This window comes from Streptopelia decaocto, assembly GCF_964273445.1.
Source record: "Streptopelia decaocto genome assembly, chromosome: 6".
Lineage (NCBI taxonomy): Eukaryota > Metazoa > Chordata > Aves > Columbiformes > Columbidae > Streptopelia > Streptopelia decaocto.
In genome coordinates, this window is record NC_138660.1 from 26,240,665 (window position 1) to 26,267,992 (window position 27,328).

The following is a 27,328-nucleotide window of genomic DNA, read 5'->3' on the forward strand; positions in this document are numbered from 1 at the left end:
CTCGTGGTGAGTGGCCCTGGGCAGGACACGGGTGTGCCCATGGGTGCCCATCGAGGGGGACTTGGCTCCTTGGCATCATACCGGGCTGTGCTGGGATTTGCCTTCTCCAGGTTCAGGGCAACCACTGTTTCCCATGGGTTGCCCCCACCTCTCTCTCCTCTCCCTGCTTTTATGCAAGGGAAATAAATAATTTTGACAAAAGAGTTGAAGCTGGCTTTCCCCCCAGCTGGGATCAGCCTGCCCTTCTCCCTCTGGCACTTTCCCTCCCTGTGAGGAGCCTGCAAGATAAATCAATGCTTTGCATAAACAAAGCCCCAGAGAGGTGTTTGTGAAAAACCAGCACTCAGGAGGTTTCACAAATGCTGGTATTTCCGTGAGAGGAAAGCAGGAGAAGGATTTTTCTCTGTAACCCCTTACCCCAGGGAGGGGTTTCTCTGTCTGGCCACCGAATTTCCCCCTCTCCCACCACCTGGGAGCCAAATCTCGGTTTGCTGAAAGGTGCCTCCCCTTCCTCTCGCCCCTCCAAGTCTCTTTTCCTGCGGGAAGGCTGCGCTGCCTGCGCCTTGTCCTGCAGCCTCGGATGCGAGCGCAACAGAGGGGAGCTGGGTGTCCCTACGGGTGGGCGAGCACTGTCACCCCACCACTGTCCCCATCCCCAAACTGGCGAGCCCCGGCTCCCACCTGCTCCCGGCATGCTGGTTTCCTGCGACTTTAAAGTTCCCTCGGCACGCAAAGCAAAAGAGGGAGGAGAAAGGGTTTCATCATCGCTCCTGGGAGCAGACTTATAAAAACTTTGCGCTCCGGCTGCCCGCCTCACTTGCGGGCTCGGAGAGTTTTCGGCACGGACCGTGTGTGCTGCCGGCGGTGGGACCGGCTGGAGAGGGACGGCAGCCCAAGCACAGCCCAGCTATTCGGGGCTCCCCAGGAAGCCGCCACAATGGGAGTCCACCCTGAAGCCAGCAAACCCCCAGCTGACATCCCCAAAAAGTCCAGCACCTGCTCCCGGAGTATCTTCTGCAACATCAAGGTAAGGAGCGGTGCCTGGCAGGGATGCACCACGGCCCCGGTGGGGAGCAGGATGCTCATGCAGGGAGCGACCCCCATCCCATCCATCCCACAGGTCCCCACATCCCCGGTACGAACTGCCAGTAAAATTACGGGTGTTTGCTAAGATGCAGAATTTGAATCCCAACTCCTCGGGCAGTCCTGGATAACGCTGCTGAGGTCCGTCCCGCTCGCTGGGTTTTGGGGTGGTACCCTGCGTGGTGCGGGGCTGTTGTGCCCCGTGGAAGCGGCGTGGGTGGCTCTCTGTGGGCAGCTCTCCGTGGGCTGCGGAGCTTCTTACCCACGGCGTCCGGTACAGAGTGTGCTGCTGCTTAGGGAATGATTAACCACATCCTGGTGCAAAAAGAAAGCACTGCCCTATAACAACACTGACCTTGCTTTAAAAACCGGGGTGAGCAGGGCATTTGGAGGGACAGAAGCGAAATCTTGGCGGGTTGAAGTGGGTTTTCTGGTGTTGGTTGCCCAGTTACTCACCTGCCCCTATTAGCAAGGCAGGAGTTGTCACCTTAAAACCGGTCCCTGCCCGAGCTCCAGGCTCCTGAGATCACCGCCTGCATGAGAAAACACCAGCCACCCAAGTTTTAAACCCTGCTGACCATTGCGCTCTTCACCGCATATTTTTTCCCCCATGCAGCACAGTTTGGCCCATTTTTGGATGGGCACCGAGTCTGTTGCGCATGCTGGTTCCCACCCCTGTGATCTCTGCCTGTTTTCACCAGGATTACCCAGGCTGGGGGCGATTTTTGTGCCTCGTTCAGCAGCACTGCCGCATGTCGGCATCCACAGCAGCCAGGCGCAGTTTTGGGGAGCAATGGCTCCCGGCAGCATCTGCCCATGGGCAGAGCAGCTTCAGCTGTGCCTGGAGCCAGGGTGTGATTTGCCATCGGTGCTGGTGAATGTAAGCCCGTGTTTGCCACCAAAGAGGGTTTGCCAGCGTGTCCCAGATGACCGAGTTTTCAGGAGTGTGCAGCATCGCTGTCTGAGGTGGCTTTGGAGTTCATCTGCCACCCGTCTTTCCTCACCGTGCATGGAGGACAGCACTGCCCGCCCCTCTTTGGGCTTTGCTTTCTTGGGCTTGGAGTCTGGCTTGGAGATGGAACAGCTCTGCTGGGAGGACAGGCTGGGAGAGTTGGGGCGTTCAGCTGGAGAAGAGAAGCTCTGGGGAGACCTTATTGTGGCCTTTCTGGACTTAAAAGGGGCCAATAAGAAAGATGGGCACAGACTTTTCAGCAGGGCCTGTTGAGCTAGGACAAGGGGTGATGGTTTTAAACTAAAGGAGGGAGGTTCAGGCTGGACATGAGGAAGAAATTGTTGGCCCTGAGGGTGGTGAGAGCCTGGCCCAGGTTGGCCAGAGAGGTGGTGGATGAACCATCCCTGGAGACATCCCAGGCCAGGCTGGACGGGGCTCTGAGCAACCTGAGCTGGTGAGGATGTCCCTGCTCATGGCAGGGGGGGCACTGGGGGAGCTGGGGAGGTCCATTCAACCCAAACTGTTCTGTGGACTGGATGATCTTTCGAGGTCCCTTCCAGTCCCTAACATTCTGTGATTCTGTGACTCTGAGCAAAAGTTTCAGTGAACTGTGTGGCTGCGCACTTCTGCTGGGTGGCTGGGGGCTGCTGAAGTCTACCATGGTGTAGCTCCTCCACACAGCATGGTGGGGTGAGCAGCAAAGCTTTGGACTCGCTGGGGTGAACAGGTGATATGGTGGGGTGTCCCAGGGCTGGGAACATCATTTCAGATGATGTCTTCCAGCCCTACATCCCTGCAGGTCCCCACTGCCCAGGCTGGGTTATGCCAGCAGGTGACCTGGTGGCCCTTTCTGGCTGTGAGCTCCAGGAGGAAGGGCTCAAGATTACTCTGGGTAATTTAGGGCTGCTTCTGGGCTACTCTGACATGCCTCTGGGGGAACCTGGTGACCTGACCCCTTCTCTGCTGGGGGTGCAAAAGGTGGTCCTGACCCTGTCTGGGCTGCTGCAGTAATGACCATGGCTCAGGGTGAGTAAAGTCACCCAAAACCAGAGCGCTTTTTGCAGCTCATGCGCTTCCCTTCAGCTGCGCGCTTAGAGGGCAGCATGCAAAAATACCCTGGAAATGCAAAAGCATTGCCAAACTCAATGCCTTTTTCAGGACATAAAGCTTAAACGTTTTAAAATGTCAGCAGATTTTTGCTAAATCGAGAGCAACGACACAGCCCGACACTGGCGCTGTTGAGGAGCACTTCGGGCTCTATCAACATATGCTTGTTAGCATCAGGTGGGCGATATCCACCCTCTGGGGTGATGGGGAGTCAAGACACCCATCCCTTGGTGAAAAATTCTTGCCTTTAAGAGCAGATGTGCATAAATTGACAGGCAATGACATCCCCCACCCTTTCCTGACCTGTTCGCTCTTCCTGTGCTGTGACATTTGTGTTAAAAATACATATACATTAAAAAAAACCCTGCTTCATGGTAGGAAAGCAGGATCCTGTGCACAGTTTTTAATCCTCTCAGTTCCCCCAAATTAGTAGCGAACCGAAGTGTCATAACTGGATTTCCAGGTTTGGGAAGTTGTGTTGCTGTGAATGTGTTGTCAGAGGGCAGGGTGTACTGTCAGGATCTCATTCTATACGGCTTTAGAGCTCTCATTTGTATGAGAAGCCCCTGGTGCTGCGAATAACAGATGATATAAAGTTTTCCTCCAACACTTAATTGTGTGGGAAGCTGCTGGCATCACTCCACACAGAGACAGGTACTACAAAAGGGTTTAAATTAATGAGACACAGCGTCCTCTTATAAGTGATGACAGTTTCTGGCCAGGACAGTATTTCCAACACAACAAAATCTCCTGGTTGCAGCTGGCTCCAAGTCCTAATTATGAAACTTGTATTCATTCCCTCTCACATACTGGGATCATTTGCAGGGCTGGGGCCAAAAATAACAAATTATTTTTCCATGCAAACCATCTTTCTCCTCCATGTTCCCCATGACAGGGACCACTGTCTCCCTGCACTGGTTTCCATTGCCCCTGAGGTGGCTTTCGGCACTGGCCCCATTACTGCTGATGTTTGGAGGTGGGAAGCATGATGGGCATCAGAGGTCCTGGTGGAAAGCAGTGGTTTTAGTGGGTCTACAGGGATATGAAGAGCAGGATGGAACCAGCAGGTCTGGGAATGTGTGGTGTGGAGGTGTTGACGGGATGCAGGAGGACCAGGGATGGATGGATGGATGGATGGGGGGATGGATGGATGGATGGATGGATGGATGGATGGATGGTGTGGAGATGCTGGTGGGATGCAGAAGGACCAGGGATGGATGGATAGATGGTGTGGAGGTGCTGACAGGATGCAGGAGAACTGGTGATGGATGGATGGTGTGGAGGTGCTGGTGGGATGCAGGACTGGTGATGGATGGATGGGTGGATGGATGGATGCATGGATGCATGGATGGATGCATGGATGCATGGATGGTGTGGAGATGTTGGTGGGATGCAGGAGGACCAGGGATGGATGAATGGTGTGGAGGTGCTGGTGGGATGCAGGAGGACTGGTGACGGATGGATGGTGTGGAGGTGCTGGTGGGATGCAGGAAGACCAGTGCAGAAGCAGGTTCTCAGGCAGGTGATGCCCTGCTGGCTCATGTCCATGCTCTGACACAGCAGGATTTACAGCTGCTCTCTGTATTCCGTTGGAACGTAGTTGGTAACAGTTCCGCATTGCTGCTGTAGCAGTTACTCCCTGTCATACGTGGTTATTACCGACTGTAGCCAGTCCTGCGATTACACTGGCCGGCACCACGGCTCTGTCTACACGGATATTTCAGGCACCACCTGGCTCAGCCGACCAAGTGTTTGCTGTCTGCACCGTATCTCATAGCTGGAATAAACCAGGTCATTGTGCTTGTGCTTGTGAGCGCCCTCTCAGAAGGGACAGGGTTGCTCAAACCCTTCCAGAAGTTGACTGTTTGTCTTGAATCACCTTGAAGTGAGAAAGCAGGATGCAGGAGGTTTTCAGTCTTTGGGGCTGGGAGGTTGCTGCTGAGCACTGTCCCCTGCGAGAAGCCTGGAGCATCTTGGTCATCCCACAGCTGTGGTGGAGATGGGTGAAGAGCAAGGACAACCCCAAACCCTGACATTCACCAGAGCTTGCAGGGTTGTGCTGATTGGCACTGGGAGGTTGTAGTTGTTCTGCTTGGCAAACATAGGATGAAACCAACCTTCAGGTGGATCCCAGCACCCACTGCCACTGGGGACACTGAGGACCTCACTGCCTAGAGGAACAAAACAGCTTTGGAAGGTGGAGAAGTGGATGGTTGGTCTTTTTGATACCCAAGCATGGCCGTGGATCCTATTGATGCCCCCAGTCCAGAGTCCTAACCATTGCCTTCAGTCACCATGTATATACCCATCTTGCCCAGACAGACACTGAAAAAGGATTATTTCCAAGGTGTTATATCTGTGTTGCCCAAAATGTTTTGGCTTCTTCACCTTTATTGTTTCTTTTGTGGTTTTATGCAATTTTCATTGATAGCTAATTGCTTGTTTGGGATCTCTGCAAACACGACAAGGAGGAGAGCTTTGTGAATGTTTTGTTGCTGAGTTGGACTGGTTTCAGCTGGAAGCCAGTTAGCTGGAGAGCGCAGGGGAGCAGCGCGTAATGGTTGGAAGCAGGAGGATAACAGAGAGTTATTGTCACTTATGTCAGCTGGAGGGAGTCCAGAAGGAGATTTAAAAGCCTTAGGGATGGATTTAACTTGGGTGCTGTATTGGGGCAGGGAGAGGGGTGGTATGGAAGAGTGTAGGGGAGGGGACAGCAAGGTCAGGAGGAGACTGTGGGCTCTCAGGGTGTGATCAGGATTTGAAGCATCCCAGGGTGAAGATGTTGGGGGCACACGGGCTGCAATGGCCAGGAGTGGGGAGCAGAAGAAACAGGAGCCTTGCCTTGGGGTCTGAGGTCACAAAGCATCAGGACAAGGTTTTTGTCTCTTTCTTTAAAGAGACTAAAGGAATTTGCTGAGAGGGGAGTGTATTTCAGAATCCCAGAGATGTAACAATTGTGCTCTCACATCCTGTTGGGAAAGATTATGAACTGCTTGATTTAGCTGGTAGCAAGATCAGGAGATTCAACATGTCAATGTCTGTAAGTTTGGAGGGGGAAGCACTGAGAAGAGACAGTCATTGTTGATTAGGACTATTGGTTTAAGCAAGAAAATCAATATCAGGCACTATGCGAGGAGAGATGATGAGCTGGATGAGCGTTTGTAGCAAAGAAACCAGCAGGGTCCTTAGGACAAGTGGGGTGGCATGGGGACAAGGACCTGCTGTGACTGGGGTCTTCCAGCATTTGTGGTGATGGTGCCAACATCAGAGAGCAAAGGTTGGGTTTGGATGGATCCATGGTTATGTCTGGTTTTGTTAGGATCCTGTTGCTAAAGGGAAGAACCACTTGGTGCTCACCAGCAGCACCAGCAGCGGGATGAGGAAGAAGATGGGGAAGAGCCAGACGGTAAAACGAGTTGGAAAGTTTAGTGGGATCAAGGTCTAGGAGACATGGGACAAGGCAATTTTATGAGGGGCGAGGTGGTTCCATGCCCAAACACAACCAAGGAGTGGTCAGCGTAGATAAGATTATCAGGAGGAGTGTCGCTGATAGGGAGCGTGCGGGAGGAGTGTGTACACACACTTGCGGGTCGCGGAGAACAGAGCCGAGCTGAAGGTACCTTCAAGGAAATCCTGATGCACCGCCAAGCCAAGAGAGCTGCGGAAAAACAAAGGAGCAAAGACCCAACCGCTCAGCACCGCTGCGCACCCTGGTTGCAGGATGAAGAAAGCTGCTTCACCGTGCGCATCGTGTTTTGCAGGCAGGAGAATTTTCTTAGCAGCTTGCGGAGCAGCAGACCCTCACACCTTACACACCGAGGGGCTGGTCTCAGCAATCCTCTGCAGCCAAAAACCTCCTTTCCTGCTGACATCTGCCACGGGCACCTGCACGTTAAGGCAGGGATAGGTTTTTACTGAGCAAAGCAGGGTTTGCACAGACCCTGCAAGGGCACAGGGGTAACTGCAGGGAAATCCCACGTGTACATTCATTGCAAAAAGCGCAAACATTGTTTTTGCAATTGGGGGTTGTAAAGCGAGGGTTACTCGGCAAGCAGACAGTCATCATTGCAAGTAATATTCTGGGCAGAGGCGTGCTTCAGGCAATCCCTAGCCATTTTAATTCTTTTATTAGTTTTTTGCAGTAGAAATAAAACTTAGGAGCCAACTTCTGCCATTGGACCATCCTCCAGGCTCAGAGGTTTTGTGCTAAGGGACGTGCTGCATGGCAGGGTGTTTGATTTCTTCTGTGGAAATGTTGCTTTTTTTCTTTCATCTTTCATAGCACGTTTTGATCTATAAATCTAGGCAGTTACGTGTAGGAAAGATATGCCAAGGAGGGATGCATTTCCCCATGCATGTCTATATACTTCCCATTTCCAGCTGATATTTTCCTTTTGGATTGAGTGATCTCAGCCATCCCTCTGCAGGAGAACCTCTTAGTGTAGTGAGTGTTGATCATATACCAGCTCCAAAATAAACAGCCTATCTTCTCCCTGACTGTTATAATTTTGGGGATACTCTTATTACTTCCTAAAGTTCCTCCTTCCCCTTCTTTTTGTCCCTTGCCAACTCAGGAGAGTAAAGTGGAAGAAGTCTACAGAGATGGGCAGGTTGGGGTCTCCTGCTTGGGGCCATGACTTTCCACCAAGGTCAGACAATTTTGCTTTGGCCCCCCAGAACCCAGAAGTCAACTCAAACAGTACTGTGCAGAGGGAAAGGTCTGACAGCGCGTCCTTCCTCCTAGTCCTTTCCAAACATTTACTCCAGACAGATTCATTTTGCATCCTCCTGCAACAACAGCTCAAGGTTTCCACCTTCTCTATCTCCAAGCAGGGCTGCCAAGGTGGAGATACTGATAAACGAGGTGAGGGATGACTTTGGACATGAGTGTGGCTGCCATAGCATGAAGCTGGGGAAGGAGGGCAGAGAGTTAACCCTTAACTCACCCCTCCGTGTGGCAGAGAGAACAGGGCAGTGGCAATGCCACACGTAGCAGCATCTTCCCAACAGAGGCAGTTCACTCCTTGGAAACTAAAAGAACTTTGTTACCTGGCCTTGATTCTGACCTGTGTCCTGCACATGCATGCCGGGGTTATCAAGCACTTCAAGTTTGGCTTTTTGTTCTTATTTAGCCCAACTTGCTGAGCATTTTATTATTGGCTGCCTTAGTGACCAAGGGATGGTCCCCCACTCTACCTCCTAAAAAAACCTCTTATGAAATAGCTCATCTCTCATAATAAACTTCCCTAAAGTCCAGTCTCTGTGTACCTTTAGGAACTGTTTGTTAAGGCCAGTGACAGTGGATGATCTTACCTAAGCAACAGTGGAAAGAGAGATAAGGGACTACAGATGCCCACAGCCCTGTCTGCTCCCGGTGCACCCATCCAAGAGGTGCAACCAGCAACCTCTCTCTGACTTCAAAAGCTTCCAACCCCGGGAGCACTCACCTCAAGGATGGTTTTCCCCCTGACTCTTTCTTTCTCATCCTTGTCTGTTTTTTGGCTCTAGGAGCCTCCCTCTCCCCTCCCAGAGCCTTATTTTATTCCCCGTGAGCTGGAGAAGGGTGCGAGTGGGTCTCGCGAGGTGGCTGCAAGGACTGAAACACCTTCTCAGCTGTTCCCCAAGAGTGGCCCAGCCATCATGGCCATACCTGGCATCTCACGGGGATGTCTTGGTGCCAGGAGAGGATCCTCGTGCCCGGGGACTGCCTGCAGCCCAGCCTGCCCCCCCTCAGCCCCACCAGCCCTCTGGGTCGACTATTTGTTGAATGTTTCCTCCAAAGGGGGTTTGGGTTGGTTCGATCTGATTGAATCTGGGAAGCATTGTCCAGGCCATGGAGGGGCTTCCCTGCAACGGGGTGGGTTTATCTTCCTTACAAAAAAGCCATTGCCCTGGGAGGTGTCAGCCTGTCCCCACGAACTGGGTGGGGGGACCAGCGAGGGACTTTCCCCCAGGCATTTGCTTCCCTTTTAAATGAAGTGGGTCTTGGAAAAGAGTCAAGTGTCTTGTATAAACAGCCCGGAGCCGGGATCGCTCAGGCGCTCCGAGGGAAACGTGGGGATGATTAAGAGGGGATTTGGTATGCGGGTGCGTGTGGGTGCACGCCTTTGGCTGCCCGGGACCGCTGCTGGCCTGCAGCTCCAAAAATACACCCAGCTCCGATGGGACCATCTGCTCCGGAGGGTCAGCGCTTTGTATTCGTGGGAGTGTCCCCGATTCCTTAACCTCCCACCGTGCCTTCGCCTTCGGTGCGTTGTGCCTGCTTTGCGTCAGCAAAACCTCCCTTTGAATGCGTTTGGCTCTTCTTTAAAACCTCCTTCTCCGTTCAGTGTTATGGAAGATGGATGACAGCAGCTCCTTCCCCTGCTGGGGCTGCTCGGTGGGTGTGTGGGGCCAGCGCAGCACATCTGGTGCTCTCTGCAGCTGGAAGGGACCAGCTTGGCGCAGGTTTCCATGGACCGGCAGGTTGTGGGTGGTCAGCAGGAACATGTGGGGATGGGGAAGCATGGGGAGAGCGACAGGGATGGGAGAGACCCATGAGGACCTCCGAGGGGACACGTGGTGCCCTTCATCTCCACCAGCCTTGGAGATCTGGTCTTCCCAGCTGGAGCACCTCAGCTTGTGCCAAGCTCAGGGGGTGCATGGGCTCCTTTTGGGGAGCCCTCTCCCAGCTATTTGCACTCAGAGCCTTCAAGGTTTGCGCCATCATTATTTTAGTTAGAGCTGAGTCTGCTGAATGCAGGGAAAGTCTGAGACCAGGCTCATCTCTCACTTTCAGACAGTCAAAGTGCATCTGGAAAAGCCGAGCTCCATCTGTACAAGTCCTGGAGCAAAGGCTGTTCTGCTTTGCTCAGGTTGTCACCAATGCTCAAACCCACCTCCTGCCAGCTCTGTCCCACCCTCCCTGTCCTCTCTGACCACAGCTTGTCCCTTCTCCATCCTTTCATGAAGCACAGTCAGTGCTGGTTCCCCATGGTCCATCCATGCCTTGACCTTCTCCCCATCCCCTGCCAACCCCAGCATTCTGGGGACTCAATCTGCCTGTCCTCTTCCCTCCCCGCCAGCACCCTCTCTCTCCCCAGCACGTCTCATCTCCCCGTCTGCCTTGGGATTACGCTGACATTTGCTGCGCTAAATTCAGCCTCGATGATCCACCCTCTTCCCTCCCGGTAAACAGCTCGGCTCCTCCGGCTCCCGCCTCGCGCCGGGAGGGCTCCCCCTCCAGCTGCTCCGCGTCTCGGGCGGTCCCGGCCCGCCGATGTTTAGCCAACGCTTCCTTATTGCAATGACTTCAGTAGGGTCTGGCCAAAGCTGCGGGAACAAAAATTAATGTTCTCTGGCAGCAAGATCCCCCCTCCACTTCTCATCCATGCTGGAGTCACCTCTCTGCTCCAGACCAGCCCAGCGGGACTAGTTACATGGTGATCCCAGGTCAGGACTGGGGAAGAAGGTGGTGGGTCCAGCTGTCGCCTGCAAGACCATATGCTGAGATGGGTGTTTGAATGTAGGAGCTGATAGCTGGAGGGTGTAGAGGTCATTCTGCTTCAGGAGTTTACGTTCACATGTTTCACTTCCACTTTGTCCGTCTGGGAGGGTTTCCCACGTTACACCCCACGTTGTCATTCGGCGGCTTTTTGTCGTGGCAAAGTCCCAGCCTGGGACTTCGTCCTCTCCTGCTCCATGACTGCAGTGGCAGATGTTTGGCTGATGTCAGCCCATCTGCTGACACCCCTCCAAGATGTGTCTGGAGACCCCATGATGGCAGCTTCCCTATTTTTTAGTCTTTGTCTTTCTACTGGTACTTTTCTGTGCTCTCCAAGTTGTTCCCAGCCAGTCCCCATGCTGCCAGGGCCCCACTTTCTCCTTCCCCTTCATCTTAGTCCACCTCTCCCCCACATCTGTCACCATCTCTCGCATCTCTTACACTTTTGGATACCCAGCTCTGGTTGGTGCTGTCCTCCCTTGCAGGAGAAGCTTCCCAAGAAGCCATCTTCTCGGCCGTCTTCTCGGCCGTCTTCTCGGCCGTCTTCTCGCCCATCTTCTCACCCGTCTTCTTGCCCATCTTCTCACTCGTCTTCTTGCCCATCTTCTCCTACCCAAATTCCCTTGCAATTCCTTAACCTGCCTCTGCATCCTCCCCTTGTCCCCAAAAAGCCACTCCACCCACCTCTGGCATTTGAATCCTCCATGTCGGGTAGACAATTTAATTCTTTTTCTGGTTTGGGTGGTGTTTTTTTCTTTCAGACAATGGGTCAGGGCTTCTGGACGCTACTACCATTTCAAAGAAATACTAATAATGAGTACTGCTGCTCTCCTAGCCAAGGACATAAGGAATTTGTCAGCCCTGAAGTACCTTTGATCCCTCATTCATCATCTTGGGCTTCCCGCCATTATCTTTGTGGGACACGCTTCCGGTATTCAGCAAATATTTGATTTCCTCTGAATTTAAATAAAAATACCTTTTCCTTTTTTTTTTTTTTTTTTTTTAAATGATTTTTAAATACTTTTGGCACCGTGTGGATGCATTCCATTCCAATAAAAATAAAGGAAAACTGTTCTCACTAAATATAGATCAAAAGACACTTGTGAGCTGCTTCTTGCATCCCCGGCTGAGAGCACTTTCCTCTCCCAGGCCACCCGGGCGCTTTTGACCACATTTCTGCCCTGCCCCATAGTATTCCCTCCTCTGCTCCAGGCAAGCTCTGCCTCCATTAGGCTTGGTTTCTGGCTCAGCTCATAACCTGGCTCAAGAGAAAGACGCTGTTTTTAGAATACTACAGAGGTCCTCCGGTCGTGAGACTACATTGTGCATATTTCATCTTTTCCCTCTGGGACTTTTAAAACCCTTTTTTTCCACTTTTTCTTGCAACACCCCTTGGAGCAGGTTCTGTTAATTGGCTTTACAGCTGAGTGCGTCCAAGGGGACAACTGGAAATACTGGATCTCAGGTAGTCTAAACCGGTATGGGTTCCTTTCCGCGGCAGGGTTGGCCCTAACATGGTCTGTGAGTGGACCAGCTGGGTCCATGCACAGTCAGACCTGTCTCATTTATCACCGTACAACTCCCAGTGCAACAGGTCCTGCTTGGGTTGGAGAGTTGCTTTTGAGGGTTGCACAAGGGTTGCCACAGTGCAAATACCAATTAATATTAGAACCATGGAATAATTTTGTTTGGAAGATCATTGAGTCCAACCATAACCCACCCCTGGCATTGCCCCATGTCCCGAGAACCTCATCTCCGTCTGTCCAACCATCCAGGGATGGTGACTCCAGCACTGCCCTGGGCAGCCTGTTCCAATGCCCCACAGCCCTTTGGGGAAGAAATTGTTCCCACATCCAACCTCAACCTCCCCTGGCGCAACTTGAGGCCGGTTCCTCTGCTCCTGGCGCTTGTTCCTGGGGAGCAGAGCCCGACCCCCCCTGGCTCCAAGCTCCTTTCAGGCAGTTCAGAGATCAGAAGGTCTCCCCTCAGCTCCTGTTCTCCAGGCTAGAATTAATAATGGTAAAGCAGAGGAAAGAGAAGAACAGAGCTCCTCGCCCTCTCTTCTGAATGCTGCATCGCTCATTTTGCAAAGCCAAGTTACTTAGGGATCCTGGACTGAGCCCTTCAGTAGCTCTGTTCCATGTCAGATGTGCAGCTGAGTTGGCCAACTTGAGTCCACATGTCTATGACTCTGAAATCCCTCACACTGGGCACGATCTCCATCAGTGACACATCAGCAGGGCACTAACTGGGTACTAACTGGGATGGCATGGCTTTTTTGCCCACAGGTGTTTGTGCTGTGCCACGGGCTTCTCCAGCTCTCCCAGCTCCTCTACAGCGCCAACTTCAAGAGCAGCCTCACCACCATTGAGAAGCGCTTTGGGCTCTCCAGTCTCTCTTCAGGTTTCATCTCCAGCTTGCATGAGGTAACTGGGTGAGACACTTGTGTCGGGGCCCTGAGGGGTGGCCACAATGTGGGGGACCTTTCCAGAAAAGGATCAGAATAGCCCAGTGCTTTCTCAGCCATGTCTATATGTGGACACCTCATCACACTTCACTTATGCTGGAAGGTTTAATGTAGGGTGATGTGGTGAGGACCTGGGTTCAGAGAGGACAGCAGCAGAAAGCAGGTCACTTCAGGGGAGACCTCTCCACCCTGGGTTGTCATACATCTCCAGCAGAGACTTGACTGGGAGACAGAAAACACACAATGCGATTCTTCTCCATTGATCACAGCTCTTACAGCTTTTGTGAAGAAGAAGAACATTTTATTACGAGTAGTACCCACACAACTACAGCTCTGTGGGCAATTTCTAATAAAAGCATCTATATTCATAGGTTTCTCATTGGCTTTAGGAATGACCCTGGGCTGTGTCATTCCAAGCTGCTCTAAAAGGAGACCCTGGCCAACAGTCCCACCAAGATCTAGCCATTTTCTCCAGTGCTTCCAGCTCCTGATGGCCCTGTGGCAAGGGACCGTCTTTTACTCGCAGCATATTGCTGAGCTGGCCAGGGATTTCTCATGAACGCCTTCTAATCACTTACTCCCCTGGAGTAAGTTTTCTAGCTCACGTTGTCATGAACTGTATCCTTCAGTTCATGAACTGGTAGCTCTTCAGAGCTAATTAGGAAAAGACCTGCTGGCAGAGGCTTCTTTTGATGGCACAGCCAAAGAAGTGCTTGCTGACAGCCCACCTTGCATAAAGCTGGTCTGCTCGTGTGGGACCCTCCACCAAGAAGCTGGACACTGGGATTCCTCCCAGATCCTTGGGGAAGGAGATATCCAGGTCTTACCTCAACCAGCACCTACATCCGAGGTTAAGATCACAGAATCACGGAAGGGATTGGGTTGGAAGGCACCTTCAAAGATCATCTAGCCCAGCCCCAAAATGACTGCTTCAAAACCTATCAAGACCAGAGAAGGACTTCCACTGATTGAGACCAGGTCCCAACCATGCAAAGAGACCCAGTATGGACAGTTGTTATATTGGTAATCCCAAACTGGTGTAATTAAGCCCTGCAGAGTATCTCAAAGCTGTAACCTATGTGCTCTTATGCACTAGAGGACTTACACTCATGAGACTTAGTCCTTATGCTCACGAGACTTTGTGTCTCAAGAAGTAATACCAAAGCAAACTTCATGTAAAAGTCTGTTACTGCAAGAATATAAAGGGAAAAAGATGAAATAGGACATATCCATGCTCTTAAAGAGTAACAGAGTGCAGACAACAGAATTATCTTTATTTCTCTGCTTTATGGGAGAGATTTCTGTGCTTTACTCGTGCTCTGTGTGAGCTCAGCTTCCCTGCCTGCCCAGGATCACGATCTTTTCTCATTGACGGCTGCAGCAATTCTAAGAACACAAACCACAGAGAGATAAACAAGGGAGCCCATGTAAACATATGTAAAAAGTGTTCTTAGACATACGTGCTGAGGGTAGAATAATATTTAGCTTGCCCCAGGCTGACAAAACCCATGTAATGGTAATTTTACGGTGTTCATCTACTTGCCTGAGTAAGCTGCATGTTTTCATATCTCTTTTAGCTAATCATATACGCACTTGCAAATGTCCAGAGTCACAAACATTTGCATTGAGCTGGACTTTGTATCTGGGCTCATGCCTGCTTAGAGTCATAGGAATGGAGGCCATATGCTTAATTTCTTGCTGTGTTTGGGGGAATGATTAGTTTATGCCACATCCTACGGGCTGAGGGGCATGTGTGGGTGCTGAGAAAAAGCCCCAGCCAGATGACAGGGAGGTTCAGAAGCCATCCGTGACAACAAAGGGGACAGAAGCCAAGGAGTTGGCTCGCTGGTTTGGACGAGGAGGGAGCACTGACTTGCAGGGTGAAGGACTTGCTGTCCCATTCCTGCTCTTGTGGGGGTCAAACGCCGCCTGATAAGAGACCCCTCCACCCACACAGACAAAGTCATGGGGGACCAGCTATCATGTCATAACTTCCTCCGTGATGTCTTCTAACATTCTCCCCGTTTCGCTGTGCCCTTTCCAGATCGGCAACGTGGTCCTCATCATCTTCGTCAGCTACTTCGGCAGCCGAGTTCACCGCCCGCGGGTGATTGGCGTGGGGGGGCTGCTGCTGGCGCTGGGCGCGTTCCTGGTGACCCTGCCCCACTTCCTATCAGACCCCTACGAATACACCACGCTCAGCACCGGTGAGTCCCACCACCCCTATCACCATCAGCTGGCCCAGCACAATGGCACTCTGGGCTGGGTTGCCTGTCCCTACCCAAAAAAAGGGGTTTTATCCAGCACACACACAATTTAAACTCAGTGTTTGGAGGTAAAGGCTTAAGGTTTAAGTCAGGCTTAATTTGCTATTTTAAGCCTGACTTCAGTACAGTTTCACAACCCCTTCTGAATGCAATGATTACCTTCTTCTGCCTTTCAGGCAACAAGACCCAGGCCCAGGCTGAACTTTGCTACGCAGATAATAAATTCATGTGCCCAAATGCCACCCAGGACCCCCAGAAGGAGGCCAGTAGCATATGGGCAATGATGGTCATCGCCCAGCTGCTGGCTGGGATCGGGACGGTTCCCATCCAGCCCTTCGGCATATCCTACGTAGATGACTTTGCAGAACCAAACAATTCCCCACTATATGTTGGTAAGTGGAACCGTTGCTTTATGTTGCATTGTTTCTTCCAGACCTTAGAGGTGAAATGTAGGGGTGCTTCATCTGGAGAGGAACTGGTGGACATGGGTAGAGCAGCCAGTGGGACTCAGATGAGATCCTCCCCTGTTTAAAGGCCGGTCCTTCTCTTCCCTTGATCATCAGCTGTTCTCCATAGGGTTATATTTATGGTGTGTATGTTAGGAAGCCAAAGAATCAGGGCAAGGAGATGACATGGATGAGCTGGGGCTTCTCCCTTGTGTCTGTGAGAAGTGATGCCATCCATGGCAGGGAAGAGTAGTAAGGAAATCTTCTCAGAGGCCATGTCCTGCTCTTCTTGAGCATCAGTTGAGCATGATTTAACCAGAGGTACGACAGCCTGAGGGAGCCATTTAACCCAGATTTTGCATCAAGGGTTCAAAATTGACATATTTTGCCATGGAATTGGTCCCTGACTGATGGGGGCTCCAGGCGCAGGAGGACTTGCTGATTGCAAAGAGAGAGGTGCTGGCTTCCATGTTAAACTGCATTTTTTAACCTGTGAATGGCAAAGCTGATCTGGTGCCGGCATGCCTACGTGAGCTTTGAGCTCAGCCCACAAGTTATTTAAAAACCTGATTTCTTCTGGTGCTGAACAACGTCTTTAAAGCAGCCAAAGGTGTCAGAGTGATTTAGGAGTCAAGGTGGATGTTCCAAAATAAGGTAAGCGCTGCAGGAGAAGGGAAAGCCTTGGGGATTCAGCTCCTGAGGACAGGTTTTGGACAAGCCCTGGAGTGCTTGGCAGGGTCTCCAGACCCACCCAGGTGTGCTCTGTTCCAAGCTCCTGCTGGAAAGGGCTGCTGCACCTCCTCAGAGCTCTGCAGAACGTCTCCTGTGAGGAGAGATTTGATTAAATACAGTAGTCTGGGCTGGCAAAAGGAGGGACAGAGCATCCTCATCCTCGTCTTCCCCCCGTGATGCGGGGTCACTCTTCCCTGAGTGCCCTTTGGATTCCCAAACCTGCAGACCCTTGTGATGAAGGAAAATGAGGCTGGCTTGTTCTTCATAATGTTGGTGGTCACTTTAGGGCTGTGGGAGTGTCCGTGGCAGGGGATATTGCTATGGCGGGTCTGGATTACTGCAATACAACATAAACACCATTGCTCTTTGGGTCTTGTTTCGGTTTAGGTCTCGGCATCCTTCTATGAAAGGGAACGCCACCATCTATGGTATGGGCTTAAATACATCCCTTAGAGAAGGATCTAAAGACCCTGCCCATCAATACTTAGGTTTATGTTGTAAAAACAAAAGTGCTGCCTTGCCTAACTGGAAAAAAAAAAAAAAAAAGGCAAAAAAAGCTTTTAAAATAGTTACACAGCTGAGGCACAGCAGAGGGATCAGGCAGTTCTGCGCCCAGCGTGCTCGCAAGCGTCAGATCAGCAAAATGCACAGAAATGGTCAACGCCGTGCAAGCAAACTGTCTCCTTTTGCACGTCTTAAAAAGGTTGTGCAAGGAGGTTCTTTCAGGGAGGAAACTGGAATCCTTTTTCATTCCAAAGGAGTCGAAAGGAAACATTTTGACCTTATGGGTTAGATCCAAGTTATCTATTTCTTGGACGGGATAGTTCAGCTGAACCGAGGGTGACCTGCTGGCCTCTTTGCCCTCAGCACCTTTCACCTCCCCCGAAGTTTGCACCAAATGCTTTTGCTTGGACCTAAGGACCTTCTCATCATCTGCCACTTGTTAAAAGACGGTTTATCTCCTCTGCATATTGTAACACTATTCCCAGCCCACGTGGGAAGACAAAAGCCATATCTGCGGTGAAGCTCCTGCTCACATGGGTTCCCTCTGCTCCTTTTTTTCAGCCATCCTCTTCGCCATCGCTGTGTTCGGCCCTGCTTTTGGGTACTTGCTGGGATCCGTGGTGCTGCGGCTCTTTGTGGATATCGGAAGAGTTGACGTTGGTGAGTATTTCTCATGTAGCAACGGTCTTCCTAAAAGTCTCCTGTGAGTCAGAAGGTCACTAGATTACCAGTCCTGTGACCCACAAAACTTGCTATCCCGAAAAGACCTGACCTGGAATGGCACCCCCAGTGCACTTCTCCACTCCACCTCCCCATGAAGAAGGCTACAGGTGCTCCTGAAGCCACCACTGAAGCAGAGACCTGCGGTAGGGACATTTCAATGTCCTGCTCGTGGTGCTGCACTGAAGCACTGGCGGTCATTGCTGGGGTCTGCCCACCACACTAAATATCACACTACCCCAGCACAGTGGGGAAGGGGAGCAGGGACACCTGAAGCATCCAGGGATGGAGAAGACAACCACAGAGCAACCATTGCATGGGAAGGCTTGAGTCTACCCATCCTCCTCCCCACCACCCTCCACCAGCATCTGCACAGTGAGGGACTAAGCCAACACCACCGCAGGGCTTATTTTCTTTATCTGCGGTGTGTGCTTATTATTTCTGGTAACTTAATCACTAAGGAATTCTTCCCAGCTCCATCATTAATGTGGTTTTTCCTGTGTTTCCTTAGGGAGATCAGAGCTTGCCTGACATTTTTGTCCGGTGCCTGATAAGAATAATAAATGAACTTGGGGCAGGAAATGGCAAAAAGCCTTGGCTCGCTCCCCATGGCGGCAGACGGATTTAGCAACCTCTGCCCGGTCGCTCCGTGATGACGTCCAAGTGGAGTGGTCCTGTTTGGGGAAGCGGGGCAATTGTTTCAGTGGGGCGTGGGCTCTTCTCCTGCCGCATCCTGGCACAGGGATCCCACCCAGAGGCTGCTGCTGGTTCCTTTCTCAGCTGCAACATCCCAGCCATGGGGAGATGTGGTCCCCATGCCAAGCCAAGCAATCTGTCACCCTCCCGTGAGCATCGCTTGGCCCAGCCAAAGGATGTCTGTGCTGGAGACGGAGCGGCTCTCACCTTCTCCTCCTTTTTCCGGAGAAGGCGCCCAGAGTTTCATCCACTCGGAAACCAGGCTCATTAACAATGTTCTTCTGCCGGCAAGGGTCCTTCCCTTGGTTTCTGCAAGCCTGGAACAATGGGAGAACACTTTTTCCAGGAAAGTGGCTGTGCCCTTTCCCGGTCCCTGTCTCAGCATCCCTGGCAGGCAGTGTGGTCCAAACCCACTGTATGCGCCAGGCGGAGGAGGATGGAGCTGGGGCCCCGTCATTGCCGCCTTGCTGGCTGGCTGAGCTGGGGAGCATTGAACCCAGGCCACCAGCACACTTCATGCCGACGAAATCCATCCCGCAGTCATTCGGCAGGCTCGGGGCACTTTGGATGGGGAGTGTCGGTGCAGGATCCTGGCTTAGGGGAAAGGACGTCAAACACAAACAGGGCTGGTCTTGCTACCAGCACTGGTGGGTGCTCCCACCTCCATCCATTTGCTCTAAGACACTTGGACTGTACCTATATGGACCCTTCATGCCCCAGCAGTCCATGTTTGCAGGGACTTTTGCCGCTTTCACCCTCAGGTGTGCAGGAGCAGAGCTCTTACCATGGCTCCTTGTGTCTTGCAGCAACAGTGGCCCTGACGCCGAGGGACCAGCGGTGGATTGGAGCCTGGTGGCTGGGACTGCTGATCTCCTCGGGCTGCTTGGTGCTCACGTCCATTCCGTATTTCTTTTTCCCTCGGTACATGGTGAAAGGAGAGGTGAGACCTCATCTCTGGAGGGCCAGAACATCTTGGTTCTGGGGCTGCGCTCAGGGAGGGAGAGGGGTGGGAGCCCAGCAACCCTTCTCAGATGTGGTTACAACTTCTCACAAGGGAAAAGTCTTCCAAACCAGCTCAGAACCTCTAACACGTGAAGGACCAGGCCCTTTGCTTCCTCACCACCAGCTGGAGAGCCGGAACCACCACAGCTCAGCAGACCAAAACCAGACCTTGTGCCCTTCCCACTGGCTGTGCCGACAGCATCTGTTGGGATGGTTTTGCGTAGACCTATGTCTTCCCTGGGACAGAACAATGACCTAGGAGGGGCTGATAAGAAAGATGGGGACAGACTTGTCAGCAGGGCCTGTCGTGATAGGACAAGGGGTGATGGTTTTAAACTAAAGGAGGGAGATTCAGGCTGGACATGAGGAAGAAATCATCGGCCCTGACAGTGGTGAGAGCCTGGCCCAGGTTGGCCAGAGAGGTGGTGGATGAACCATCCCTGGAGACATCCCAGGCCAGGCTGGACGGGGCTCTGAGCAACCGGAGCTGGTGCAGATGTCCCTGCTCATGGCAGGGGGGGCATTGGGGGAGCTGGGAACATCCCTTCAACGCAAACTGTTTTGTAATTCTATTACTGTGTGTCTTCTTGTGGTTTCTGCACGCAGTCCTCCTTGGTAGAGGTCTGTCTGTGGGGACTCAACCCTTCCGGGGTGTTCTGCTGGTGACGCTTGTATCTTAACCCCTCCACTGCAACATCCTCTGCAAGGTGACACTCCCCTGATACCTACAGTGTCATCAGCAGTGACAACTTTTCTACAACAGGCAGAAAACCATCATGCTTGGCTGGGGGTCAGGGGCACTTGGGACAGACTCTGCTTCCCCTGAGCCTCCCTGAGTGCCAGGAGGGTCCTGGTCCCGGTGCTGACCCTCACCACCTGCTGCTCTGCTCTCCCTCCCCAGGACCCAAAGGCAGAGGCTGGGATGCTGAGGAAGATGGAGAAGGGGACGGCTGAAGAAACCTCCCTGCTGGAGTTTGTAAAAAGTAAAGAGTTGGCACTGGATGATGGGGGTGATTGGGAGCACCAGGCTGTGCTGGGTGGGTGGAGAGCGGCTGGAAGGTGCCTGGTGGAAAAGGACCTGGGGGTGTTGGTGACAGTGGCTGAACATGAGCCAGCGTGTGCCCAGGTGGCCAAGAGGCCACCAGCATCCTGGCTGGTACCAGCACTGGTGTGGCCAGCAGGCCCAGGGCAGTGACCGTCCCTGTGCTGGGACCTGGGGAGGCCAAACCGCCAATCCTGGGGACAGTTTTGGGCCCCTCACGCCAAGAAAGAGCTTGAGGTGCTGGAGCGAGTGGAGAGAAGGGAACAGAGCTGGTGAGGGCCTGGAGCACAAGTGTGATGGGAGCGGCTGAGGGACCTGGGGGGTTCAGCTGGAGAACAGGAGCTGAGGGGAGACCTTCTGATCTCTGAACTGCCTGAAAGGAGCTTGGAGCCAGGGGGAGTTGGGCTCTGCTCCTCAGGAACAAGCGCCAGGAGCAGAGGAAACGGCCTCAAGTTGCGCCAGGGGAGGTTGAGGTTGGATGTGGGGAACAATTTCTTCCCCAAAGGGCTGCGGGGCATTGGAACAGGCTGCCCAGGGCAGTGCTGGAGTCACCATCCCTGGAGGGTTGGACAGACGGACATGAGGTTCTCAGGACACGGGGCAGTGCCAGGGGTGGGGGAACGGTTGGACTTGATGACCTTGAGGGGCTTTTCCAACCAGAATGATTCTTTGATTTTCCTATGGCCTCAGACGTCCCCTGCATTAACTCACTGGGAACAGCCTAAATGTGGCTTTTTTTCACAGAGCAAATTGCTGACCTGAGGCCCACATGTCTAAAACACATTTTTCCTGCTGTATCGCTGTAGAATTCCCAAAGATCTTCCTCCGGCTACTCCTCAACCCCCTCTTCATCCTCCTGGTGCTGGCTCAGTGCAGCTTCTCCTCAGTCATCGCGGGTCTGTCCACATTCCTCAACAAGTTCCTGGAGAAGCAGTACGGCGCCTCCTCCTCCTACGCCAACTTTCTCATAGGTGAGCACGACTGGGTCGAAAAGATCCATCAGCCAGGAGCCACCTGCCCGTGTGCCCCAAGGGTTTTAATTCTGTGGGAGAAAGTCCTTGGAAACTCATTTTCAGCTGAAACCTCAGGGTCACCTCAGTGGTTGGTGATTTTCCTGATCTGAGATGCCTGCAGATGGCCAGGCTGTCTTGTCTCAGCTACTGTCTAGAATTGTTTGCTCACTTTTTGGGCCAGCAACTGGTCTTGTTGCAAATGTGCAGTCCCACCACATAGGTGAAGTGGGTCTGGATCACTCAGATGATTAATGAAGGGTCAAGAGCAGGTGATTATGCACCAAGCTTGATCTTGCATCACTAAGCCAGACTACTGAGGCTGAGGTTTCTCACAGGTACCAGCTGCCTTGGGTTTTGTTCTGTCTTGGGTAATGGTAGATTGAGAGAAGTTCTCCTGCCCCTCTACTCTGCCCTGGGGAGACCACACCTGGAATCTTGTGTCCAGTTGTGGCCCCTCAGTTCCAGCAGGACAGGGAACTGCTGCAGAAAGTCCAGCGCAGCCACCAAGATGCTGAAGGGAGTGGAGCATCTCCCGTGTGAGGAAAGGCTGAGGGAGCTGGGGCTCTGGAGCTGGACAAGAGGAGACTGAGGGGGGACTCATTCCTGGGGATCAATATGGAAAGGGGGAGTGTCAGGAGGATGGAGCCAGGCTCTTCTGGTGACAACCAGTGACAGGACAAGGGGCAATGGGTGCAAACTGGAACACAGGAGGTTCCACTTAAATAGGAGAAGAAACTTGTTCCCGGTGAGGGTGGCAGAGCCTGGCCCAGGCTGCCCAGGGAGGTTGTGGAGTCTCCTTCTCTGCAGACATTCCAACCCGCCTGGACACCTTCCTGTGTAACGTCATCTGGGTGTTCCTGCTCCATGGGGGGATTGCACTGGATGAGCTTTCCAGGTCACTTCCAATCCCTGACATTCTGCGATGCGATCTGTGGTTTCTCTCAACCACCACAAGGTCCACAAAGGTCCACAAGGTCCACAAAGCCACCACCTCCAGCCCCTGCCAGCAGTGAGGTGCTTGGCAGGCAGGACACCCAGCTGACGCCTTCATTCCTCCACAGGAGCTGTGAACCTGCCAGCAGCTGCACTTGGGATGCTCTTAGGAGGAATCATCATGAAACGCTTCGCCTTCTCCCTCCGGGCCATCCCCCGCTTTGCCGTGGTGGTGCTTGTCTTCTCCATCCTCATCTGCCTGCCTCTTTTCTTCATGGGCTGCTCCACGGGGCGCATCGATGGGATCTACCCCCCCAGGTAACGCTGGCGCTTGGGTTATTTCCAGCTCCTTGACCCGGTTGTCTATGCAGGTGGGTCCCATGCAGGGATACGTGCAGGTGGAGGGGAAGAGGCAGCAGACATCGCCACGCTTGCTCCTTGATCCCACCTGCCTGGAGGAGATCTAAGTGCTAGATATGACAGAATTCTTAGAAAGGCATTTATTGCTGATTTTCTGTACCAAACATGCAGGGTGGACTTTTCATTCTGGATTTCCAGGGGGAAGTAAGTAATATTAGTGCCCATGTCCACATTAACCTCACACGTGCACCTCATGCACTCCCGTTTTTCCAGCTGGACATCACCCTTCTCCTCACCCAGGTGGAAACTTTTGGCTCTTACCATGTCTTTTTAAGATTAAAACAACATTTAGGCTCCACCCCAGTCTTACTGTCAGGTGCATCGTGCCCATTTCCCAGCAAGGGGCTCCTGGACAGATGTTTCCCTTCACCAACAACAAGCCTCCTGTCCCAGGGGTGTGATGGGTGGGTGAGGGACAGGACAGCACATGAGCTTCTCCAACTTAAATAACTGTGAGGGAAAGCAACAGCATTCTGCAAACTCATGTGTGAGTGACACGTTTATATTTTGCTCTGAGATCTGCACTGCAAATTCAGGAGCGTATGGAAGTCCACCAAGGCAGGGGCACCTCAAGCTTTCTGCGTGAGCCCAAGGGTCCAAATGTGAGGAGATCTCTCAGCTCATCTTCAGGTGCTTCAAGTGCTACATTTTGGGTGGCACCTTGGCCTCACTGCATTCACCCCTTGCTGTCACTGTCAGGTCTTGGTTCCTCTGGGACACACCAGTCTTGCTGGGCTTTGCTGGTGTAACTGGGGGCTGCTGGAGGGACTTACATGGGGAAGGAGACCAGTTATTTGGGAGATCTCCCCACCCAGGCAATGTCAGCAGTACAGAAATGACTTTTGCCTCAATCCCTGGGTAGCTGTGGGCTACATGGATGGCTGGACATGAGCTCTGCCCCATCCCACCATGGCCAAGGGCAGGTCCTTGGTGTTGGCTTCCACAGGAGACAGAGAAGCCCCATCCCACCATAGCCAAGAGCAGGTCCCTGGTGTTGGCTTCCATGGGAGATGGAGCAACCCCATCCCACCATGGCCGAAGGCAGGTCCCTGGTGTTGGCTTCCTGCAGGATATGGAGCAACCCCATCCCACCATGGCCAACAGCAGGTCCCTGGTGTTGGCTTCCATGGGAGATGAAGCAACCCCATCCCACCATGGCCAAAGGCAGGTCCCTGGTAATGACTTTCATCAGGAGATGGCCTGTGCCCCTCCAGCAGATGAACTCCCTTAAGCAGTAAGGCAAGACAGGACAGATAATTGGGTTTGTCCTCTTGACTTTCGCGATGTCGTCAGGCTTGTTTGGAAATGATCCCGCTTCCAGTTTCTGTCTGAACGGTGTTTCCAGCTCGGGCTGTTCGCACATCTGTTTGTGCAGCTCTGGATGGAGCCCAGATGTATTTCTCCAGGCATTTGGCTGATTTGTTCTCAGCTGGGGGGGCTCGAGGGGAGTAAGTGTGTGAGTACTTGTTTGCAGACATAACATAATTACTGTTGAGTTCCCCGTACACTTGCAGAGGTACCTGCAGGCATCAGGGTCTGGCCCAAGGCCAGCCTGCTGCTGGCAGTGTCCCAGCGCAAATAGGAATGGGGAAACTGGCTAACGACTAAGAGGGATTTTTCTTCCCCCTGTCCTATTTCTTAATTTTTTAAATTTTGTTTTCTCCTCTTTTTTGGCAGTACATTGAGTTCCCAGCAGCAGGTTAAGGCTCCGAGCGGGTGCCACTGCTCGCAGCACATCTTTCACCCCGTGTGTGGAGAAAATAATGTGGAATACATCTCCCCCTGCTTCGCTGGCTGCACCAACAGCACCACTTCCACTCCCAAGCAAGTGGTGAGTAAAACGGATGGTTTGCACCTCGCTTGCTGGTGACGGTGCTGTAGGAACCTGACAAATGCAATAGTGTGGAAGAGCCTTTTTGATGCGGGGAGGTCAACCAGGGGTGCTGGAGTCCTGAGAAGGTGCCATGGAGAATTGCTGCAATGCTCAACAACAGACCCCAGGGAACGGCAGAAGACGTGCCAGGGAGGGTCAGTGGGACATGAGGGAAAGGCTCTTCACCCAGAGGTGCTGGACACTGAACAGGCTCCCCAGGAAGGTGTCACGGCCCCAACCTGACAGTGTTCAAGAAGAGACTGGGCAACGTCCTCAGACACACGGGGTGACCTATGGGGTTGTCATTGCAGGGACAGGAGTTGGACTCCATGATCCAGTGGGTCCCAACTTGGGACATTCTATGATTCCATGAGGCTGCTTGGGGAAATGGGGACCCTGACACATCCCATTGCAGGGTCCAATGGCCACGCCTTAAAATTGGAGCTGACACTCCCGTCAGTCTTTTGCAAAGTGATGTGGTTTGGTGCATCGCTAAAAACCCTCCTTTTGGATTTGGGTGGTTTATGTTTTTGTTGTTGTTTTGTTTTATAATTTTCCTAAACGTTTCCAACAGATCTACAAGAACTGTTCCCTGATCCCTGCTGGGAAAGGGCTGTCCTCCGCCAAGACAGGCTCCTGCCCGCTCAGCTGCTCCCACATGCTCCTCCCTGCCATATTCCTCATCTCCTTGGCCGCACTGGTCGCCTGCCTGTCCCACAACCCCCTCTACATGATGGTTTTACGGTGAGCAACGGGGCGGGAATCACAAGGCACAGTGGGAAGCGCGATGTGATGGGATCAACAGGGCCTATTAAACGTGCGACCGGGCCAAGACACTTGGCCAAACACAGCTCTCACCCCCCCCGTGGCCTCTCCCCCGCAGGGTGGTGAACCAGGACGAAAAGTCGTTTGCCATCGGAGTCCAGTTTTTACTAATGAGGCTGCTGGGTGAGTGTCCATCTCCTAAGGAAGCTGGGGAGAGGCGGTGGGTGCTCAGAGCTTTGCTGGAGCCCCGGGAGGTGTCGAACGCCGTGGGGATGGCAGGCAGGGCGGGCAGCCTGACCCCATCCTCTCTCCCGCACAGCCTGGCTGCCGGCCCCAGCCATGTTCGGTGCCCTCATCGACTCCTCCTGCATCTACTGGCAGAAGCAGTGCAGCCAGCGCCGGTTCTGCGCCTACTACAGCAACGATTTCCTCCGCAACAGGTACCCCTGCCCTGCGTCCCCACGCCCCCCAGGCAGGGATTACCACTAAGTGGTGACCATCCCTGGAGGGGTTTAACAAACATGGTGAGACCAGATCTGGAATCTTGTGTCCAGTTGTGGCCCCTCAGTTCCAGCAGGACAGGGAACTGCTGGAGAGAGTCCAGCACAGCCACCAAGATGCTGAAGGGAGTGGAGCATCTCCCGTGTGAGGAAAGGCTGAGGGAGCTGGGGCTCTGGAGCTGGACAAGAGGAGACTGAGGAGAGACAACCAATGATAGGACAAGGGGCAATGGGTACAAACTGAAACACAGGAGGTTCCACTTAAATTGGAGAAGAAACTTGTTGGGGGTGAGGGTGGCAGAGCCTGGCCCAGGCTGCCCAGGGAGGTTGTGGAGTCTCCTTCTCTGAAGACATTCCAACCCGCCTGGACACCTTCCTGTGTAACCTCATCTGGGTGTTCCTGCTCCATGGGGGAATTGCCCTGGATGAGCTTTCCAGGTCCCTTCCAGCCCCTGACATTCCAGGATTCTGTGAAACATGAAGATGAGGTTCTTAGAGACAGGCTTTAGTGACAGTGTTGGGTTGATGGTTGGGCTTGATGATCTTGAGGGCCTCTTCCAACCAAAATGATTCTATGTTCCCCATCTCATCCTGGTGCTGGCCGGAGGTGCCACCTCCAGACATGACATCTCCCTGCTCTTCTCCCCACAGATACCTGGGGCTGCAGGTGGGCTACAAGGTGGTGGGCACTGTCCTCCTCGCCCTCATCAGCTGGAAGGTGAAGAGGAGCAAGGAGTACAACGTGCAGGAGAAGGCGGCGGGGCTGGTGTAGCCCCTGAGGACTGACTCCGCACCCCATGTTACCAGTACTTTGTCTTTTTTGGGTTTGTTTTGCCTTCTACGGCAGTGACTTTACCTCGGCAGCTCCAAGCTCCTCTCCTTCAGCCCGTGGCACCGTCGTGCTCCTGGCAAGGGACATTCTGTGCCAGCCCCATCCTGGCACTGGTTTCTCCGTCGCTTTGGGGAGGGGGCGGCCCCCAGCACCTGGAGCACGAGGGAGATGGGGGCTGGACCACAGCCGCATCCCATATCCCAGAGAAGTACCTGCTGCGGGTGACGGTCCCAGCTCTGGTGTGACGGTCCCAGCTCTGGTGTGACGGTCCCAGCAGGGTGATGCCCTCCAGCTGGGACAGGAGCAGGGGGACAGCTGCCACCCCTGTGGGGCTGCCCTGCGTCCCCCTGTCCGCTCCCCTCGCAGAGGTCAGCGTGGACATCGCACACGTGTTGTGACAAGTTATCACCAAGGGTCTGGTTTTTATTTTTGCAGAACATTTGGGGGGTTGTTGCTTTTTTTTTTTTTTAAATAAAGGTCACTTTTCCAAC

At 53.0% G+C, this 27,328-nt stretch overlaps 1 protein-coding gene across 1 annotated transcript; it reads left to right on the top strand.

Annotated features, from left to right (window-relative positions):
* The first annotated feature begins 574 nt into the window (after window positions 1–574).
* On the top strand, window positions 575–27,328 carry SLCO2A1 (solute carrier organic anion transporter family member 2A1). The gene is made up of 14 exons (XM_082056941.1): window positions 575–1,027; window positions 12,914–13,051; window positions 15,137–15,299; window positions 15,536–15,751; window positions 17,603–17,701; window positions 19,264–19,397; window positions 20,361–20,442; window positions 21,308–21,472; window positions 22,576–22,765; window positions 24,545–24,698; window positions 25,315–25,484; window positions 25,624–25,688; window positions 25,825–25,945; window positions 26,657–27,328. Exons 1-14 carry the CDS (start codon window positions 938–940, stop codon window positions 26,775–26,777), a joined length of 1,908 nt encoding a protein of 635 aa, XP_081913067.1. The 5' UTR covers window positions 575–937; the 3' UTR covers window positions 26,778–27,328.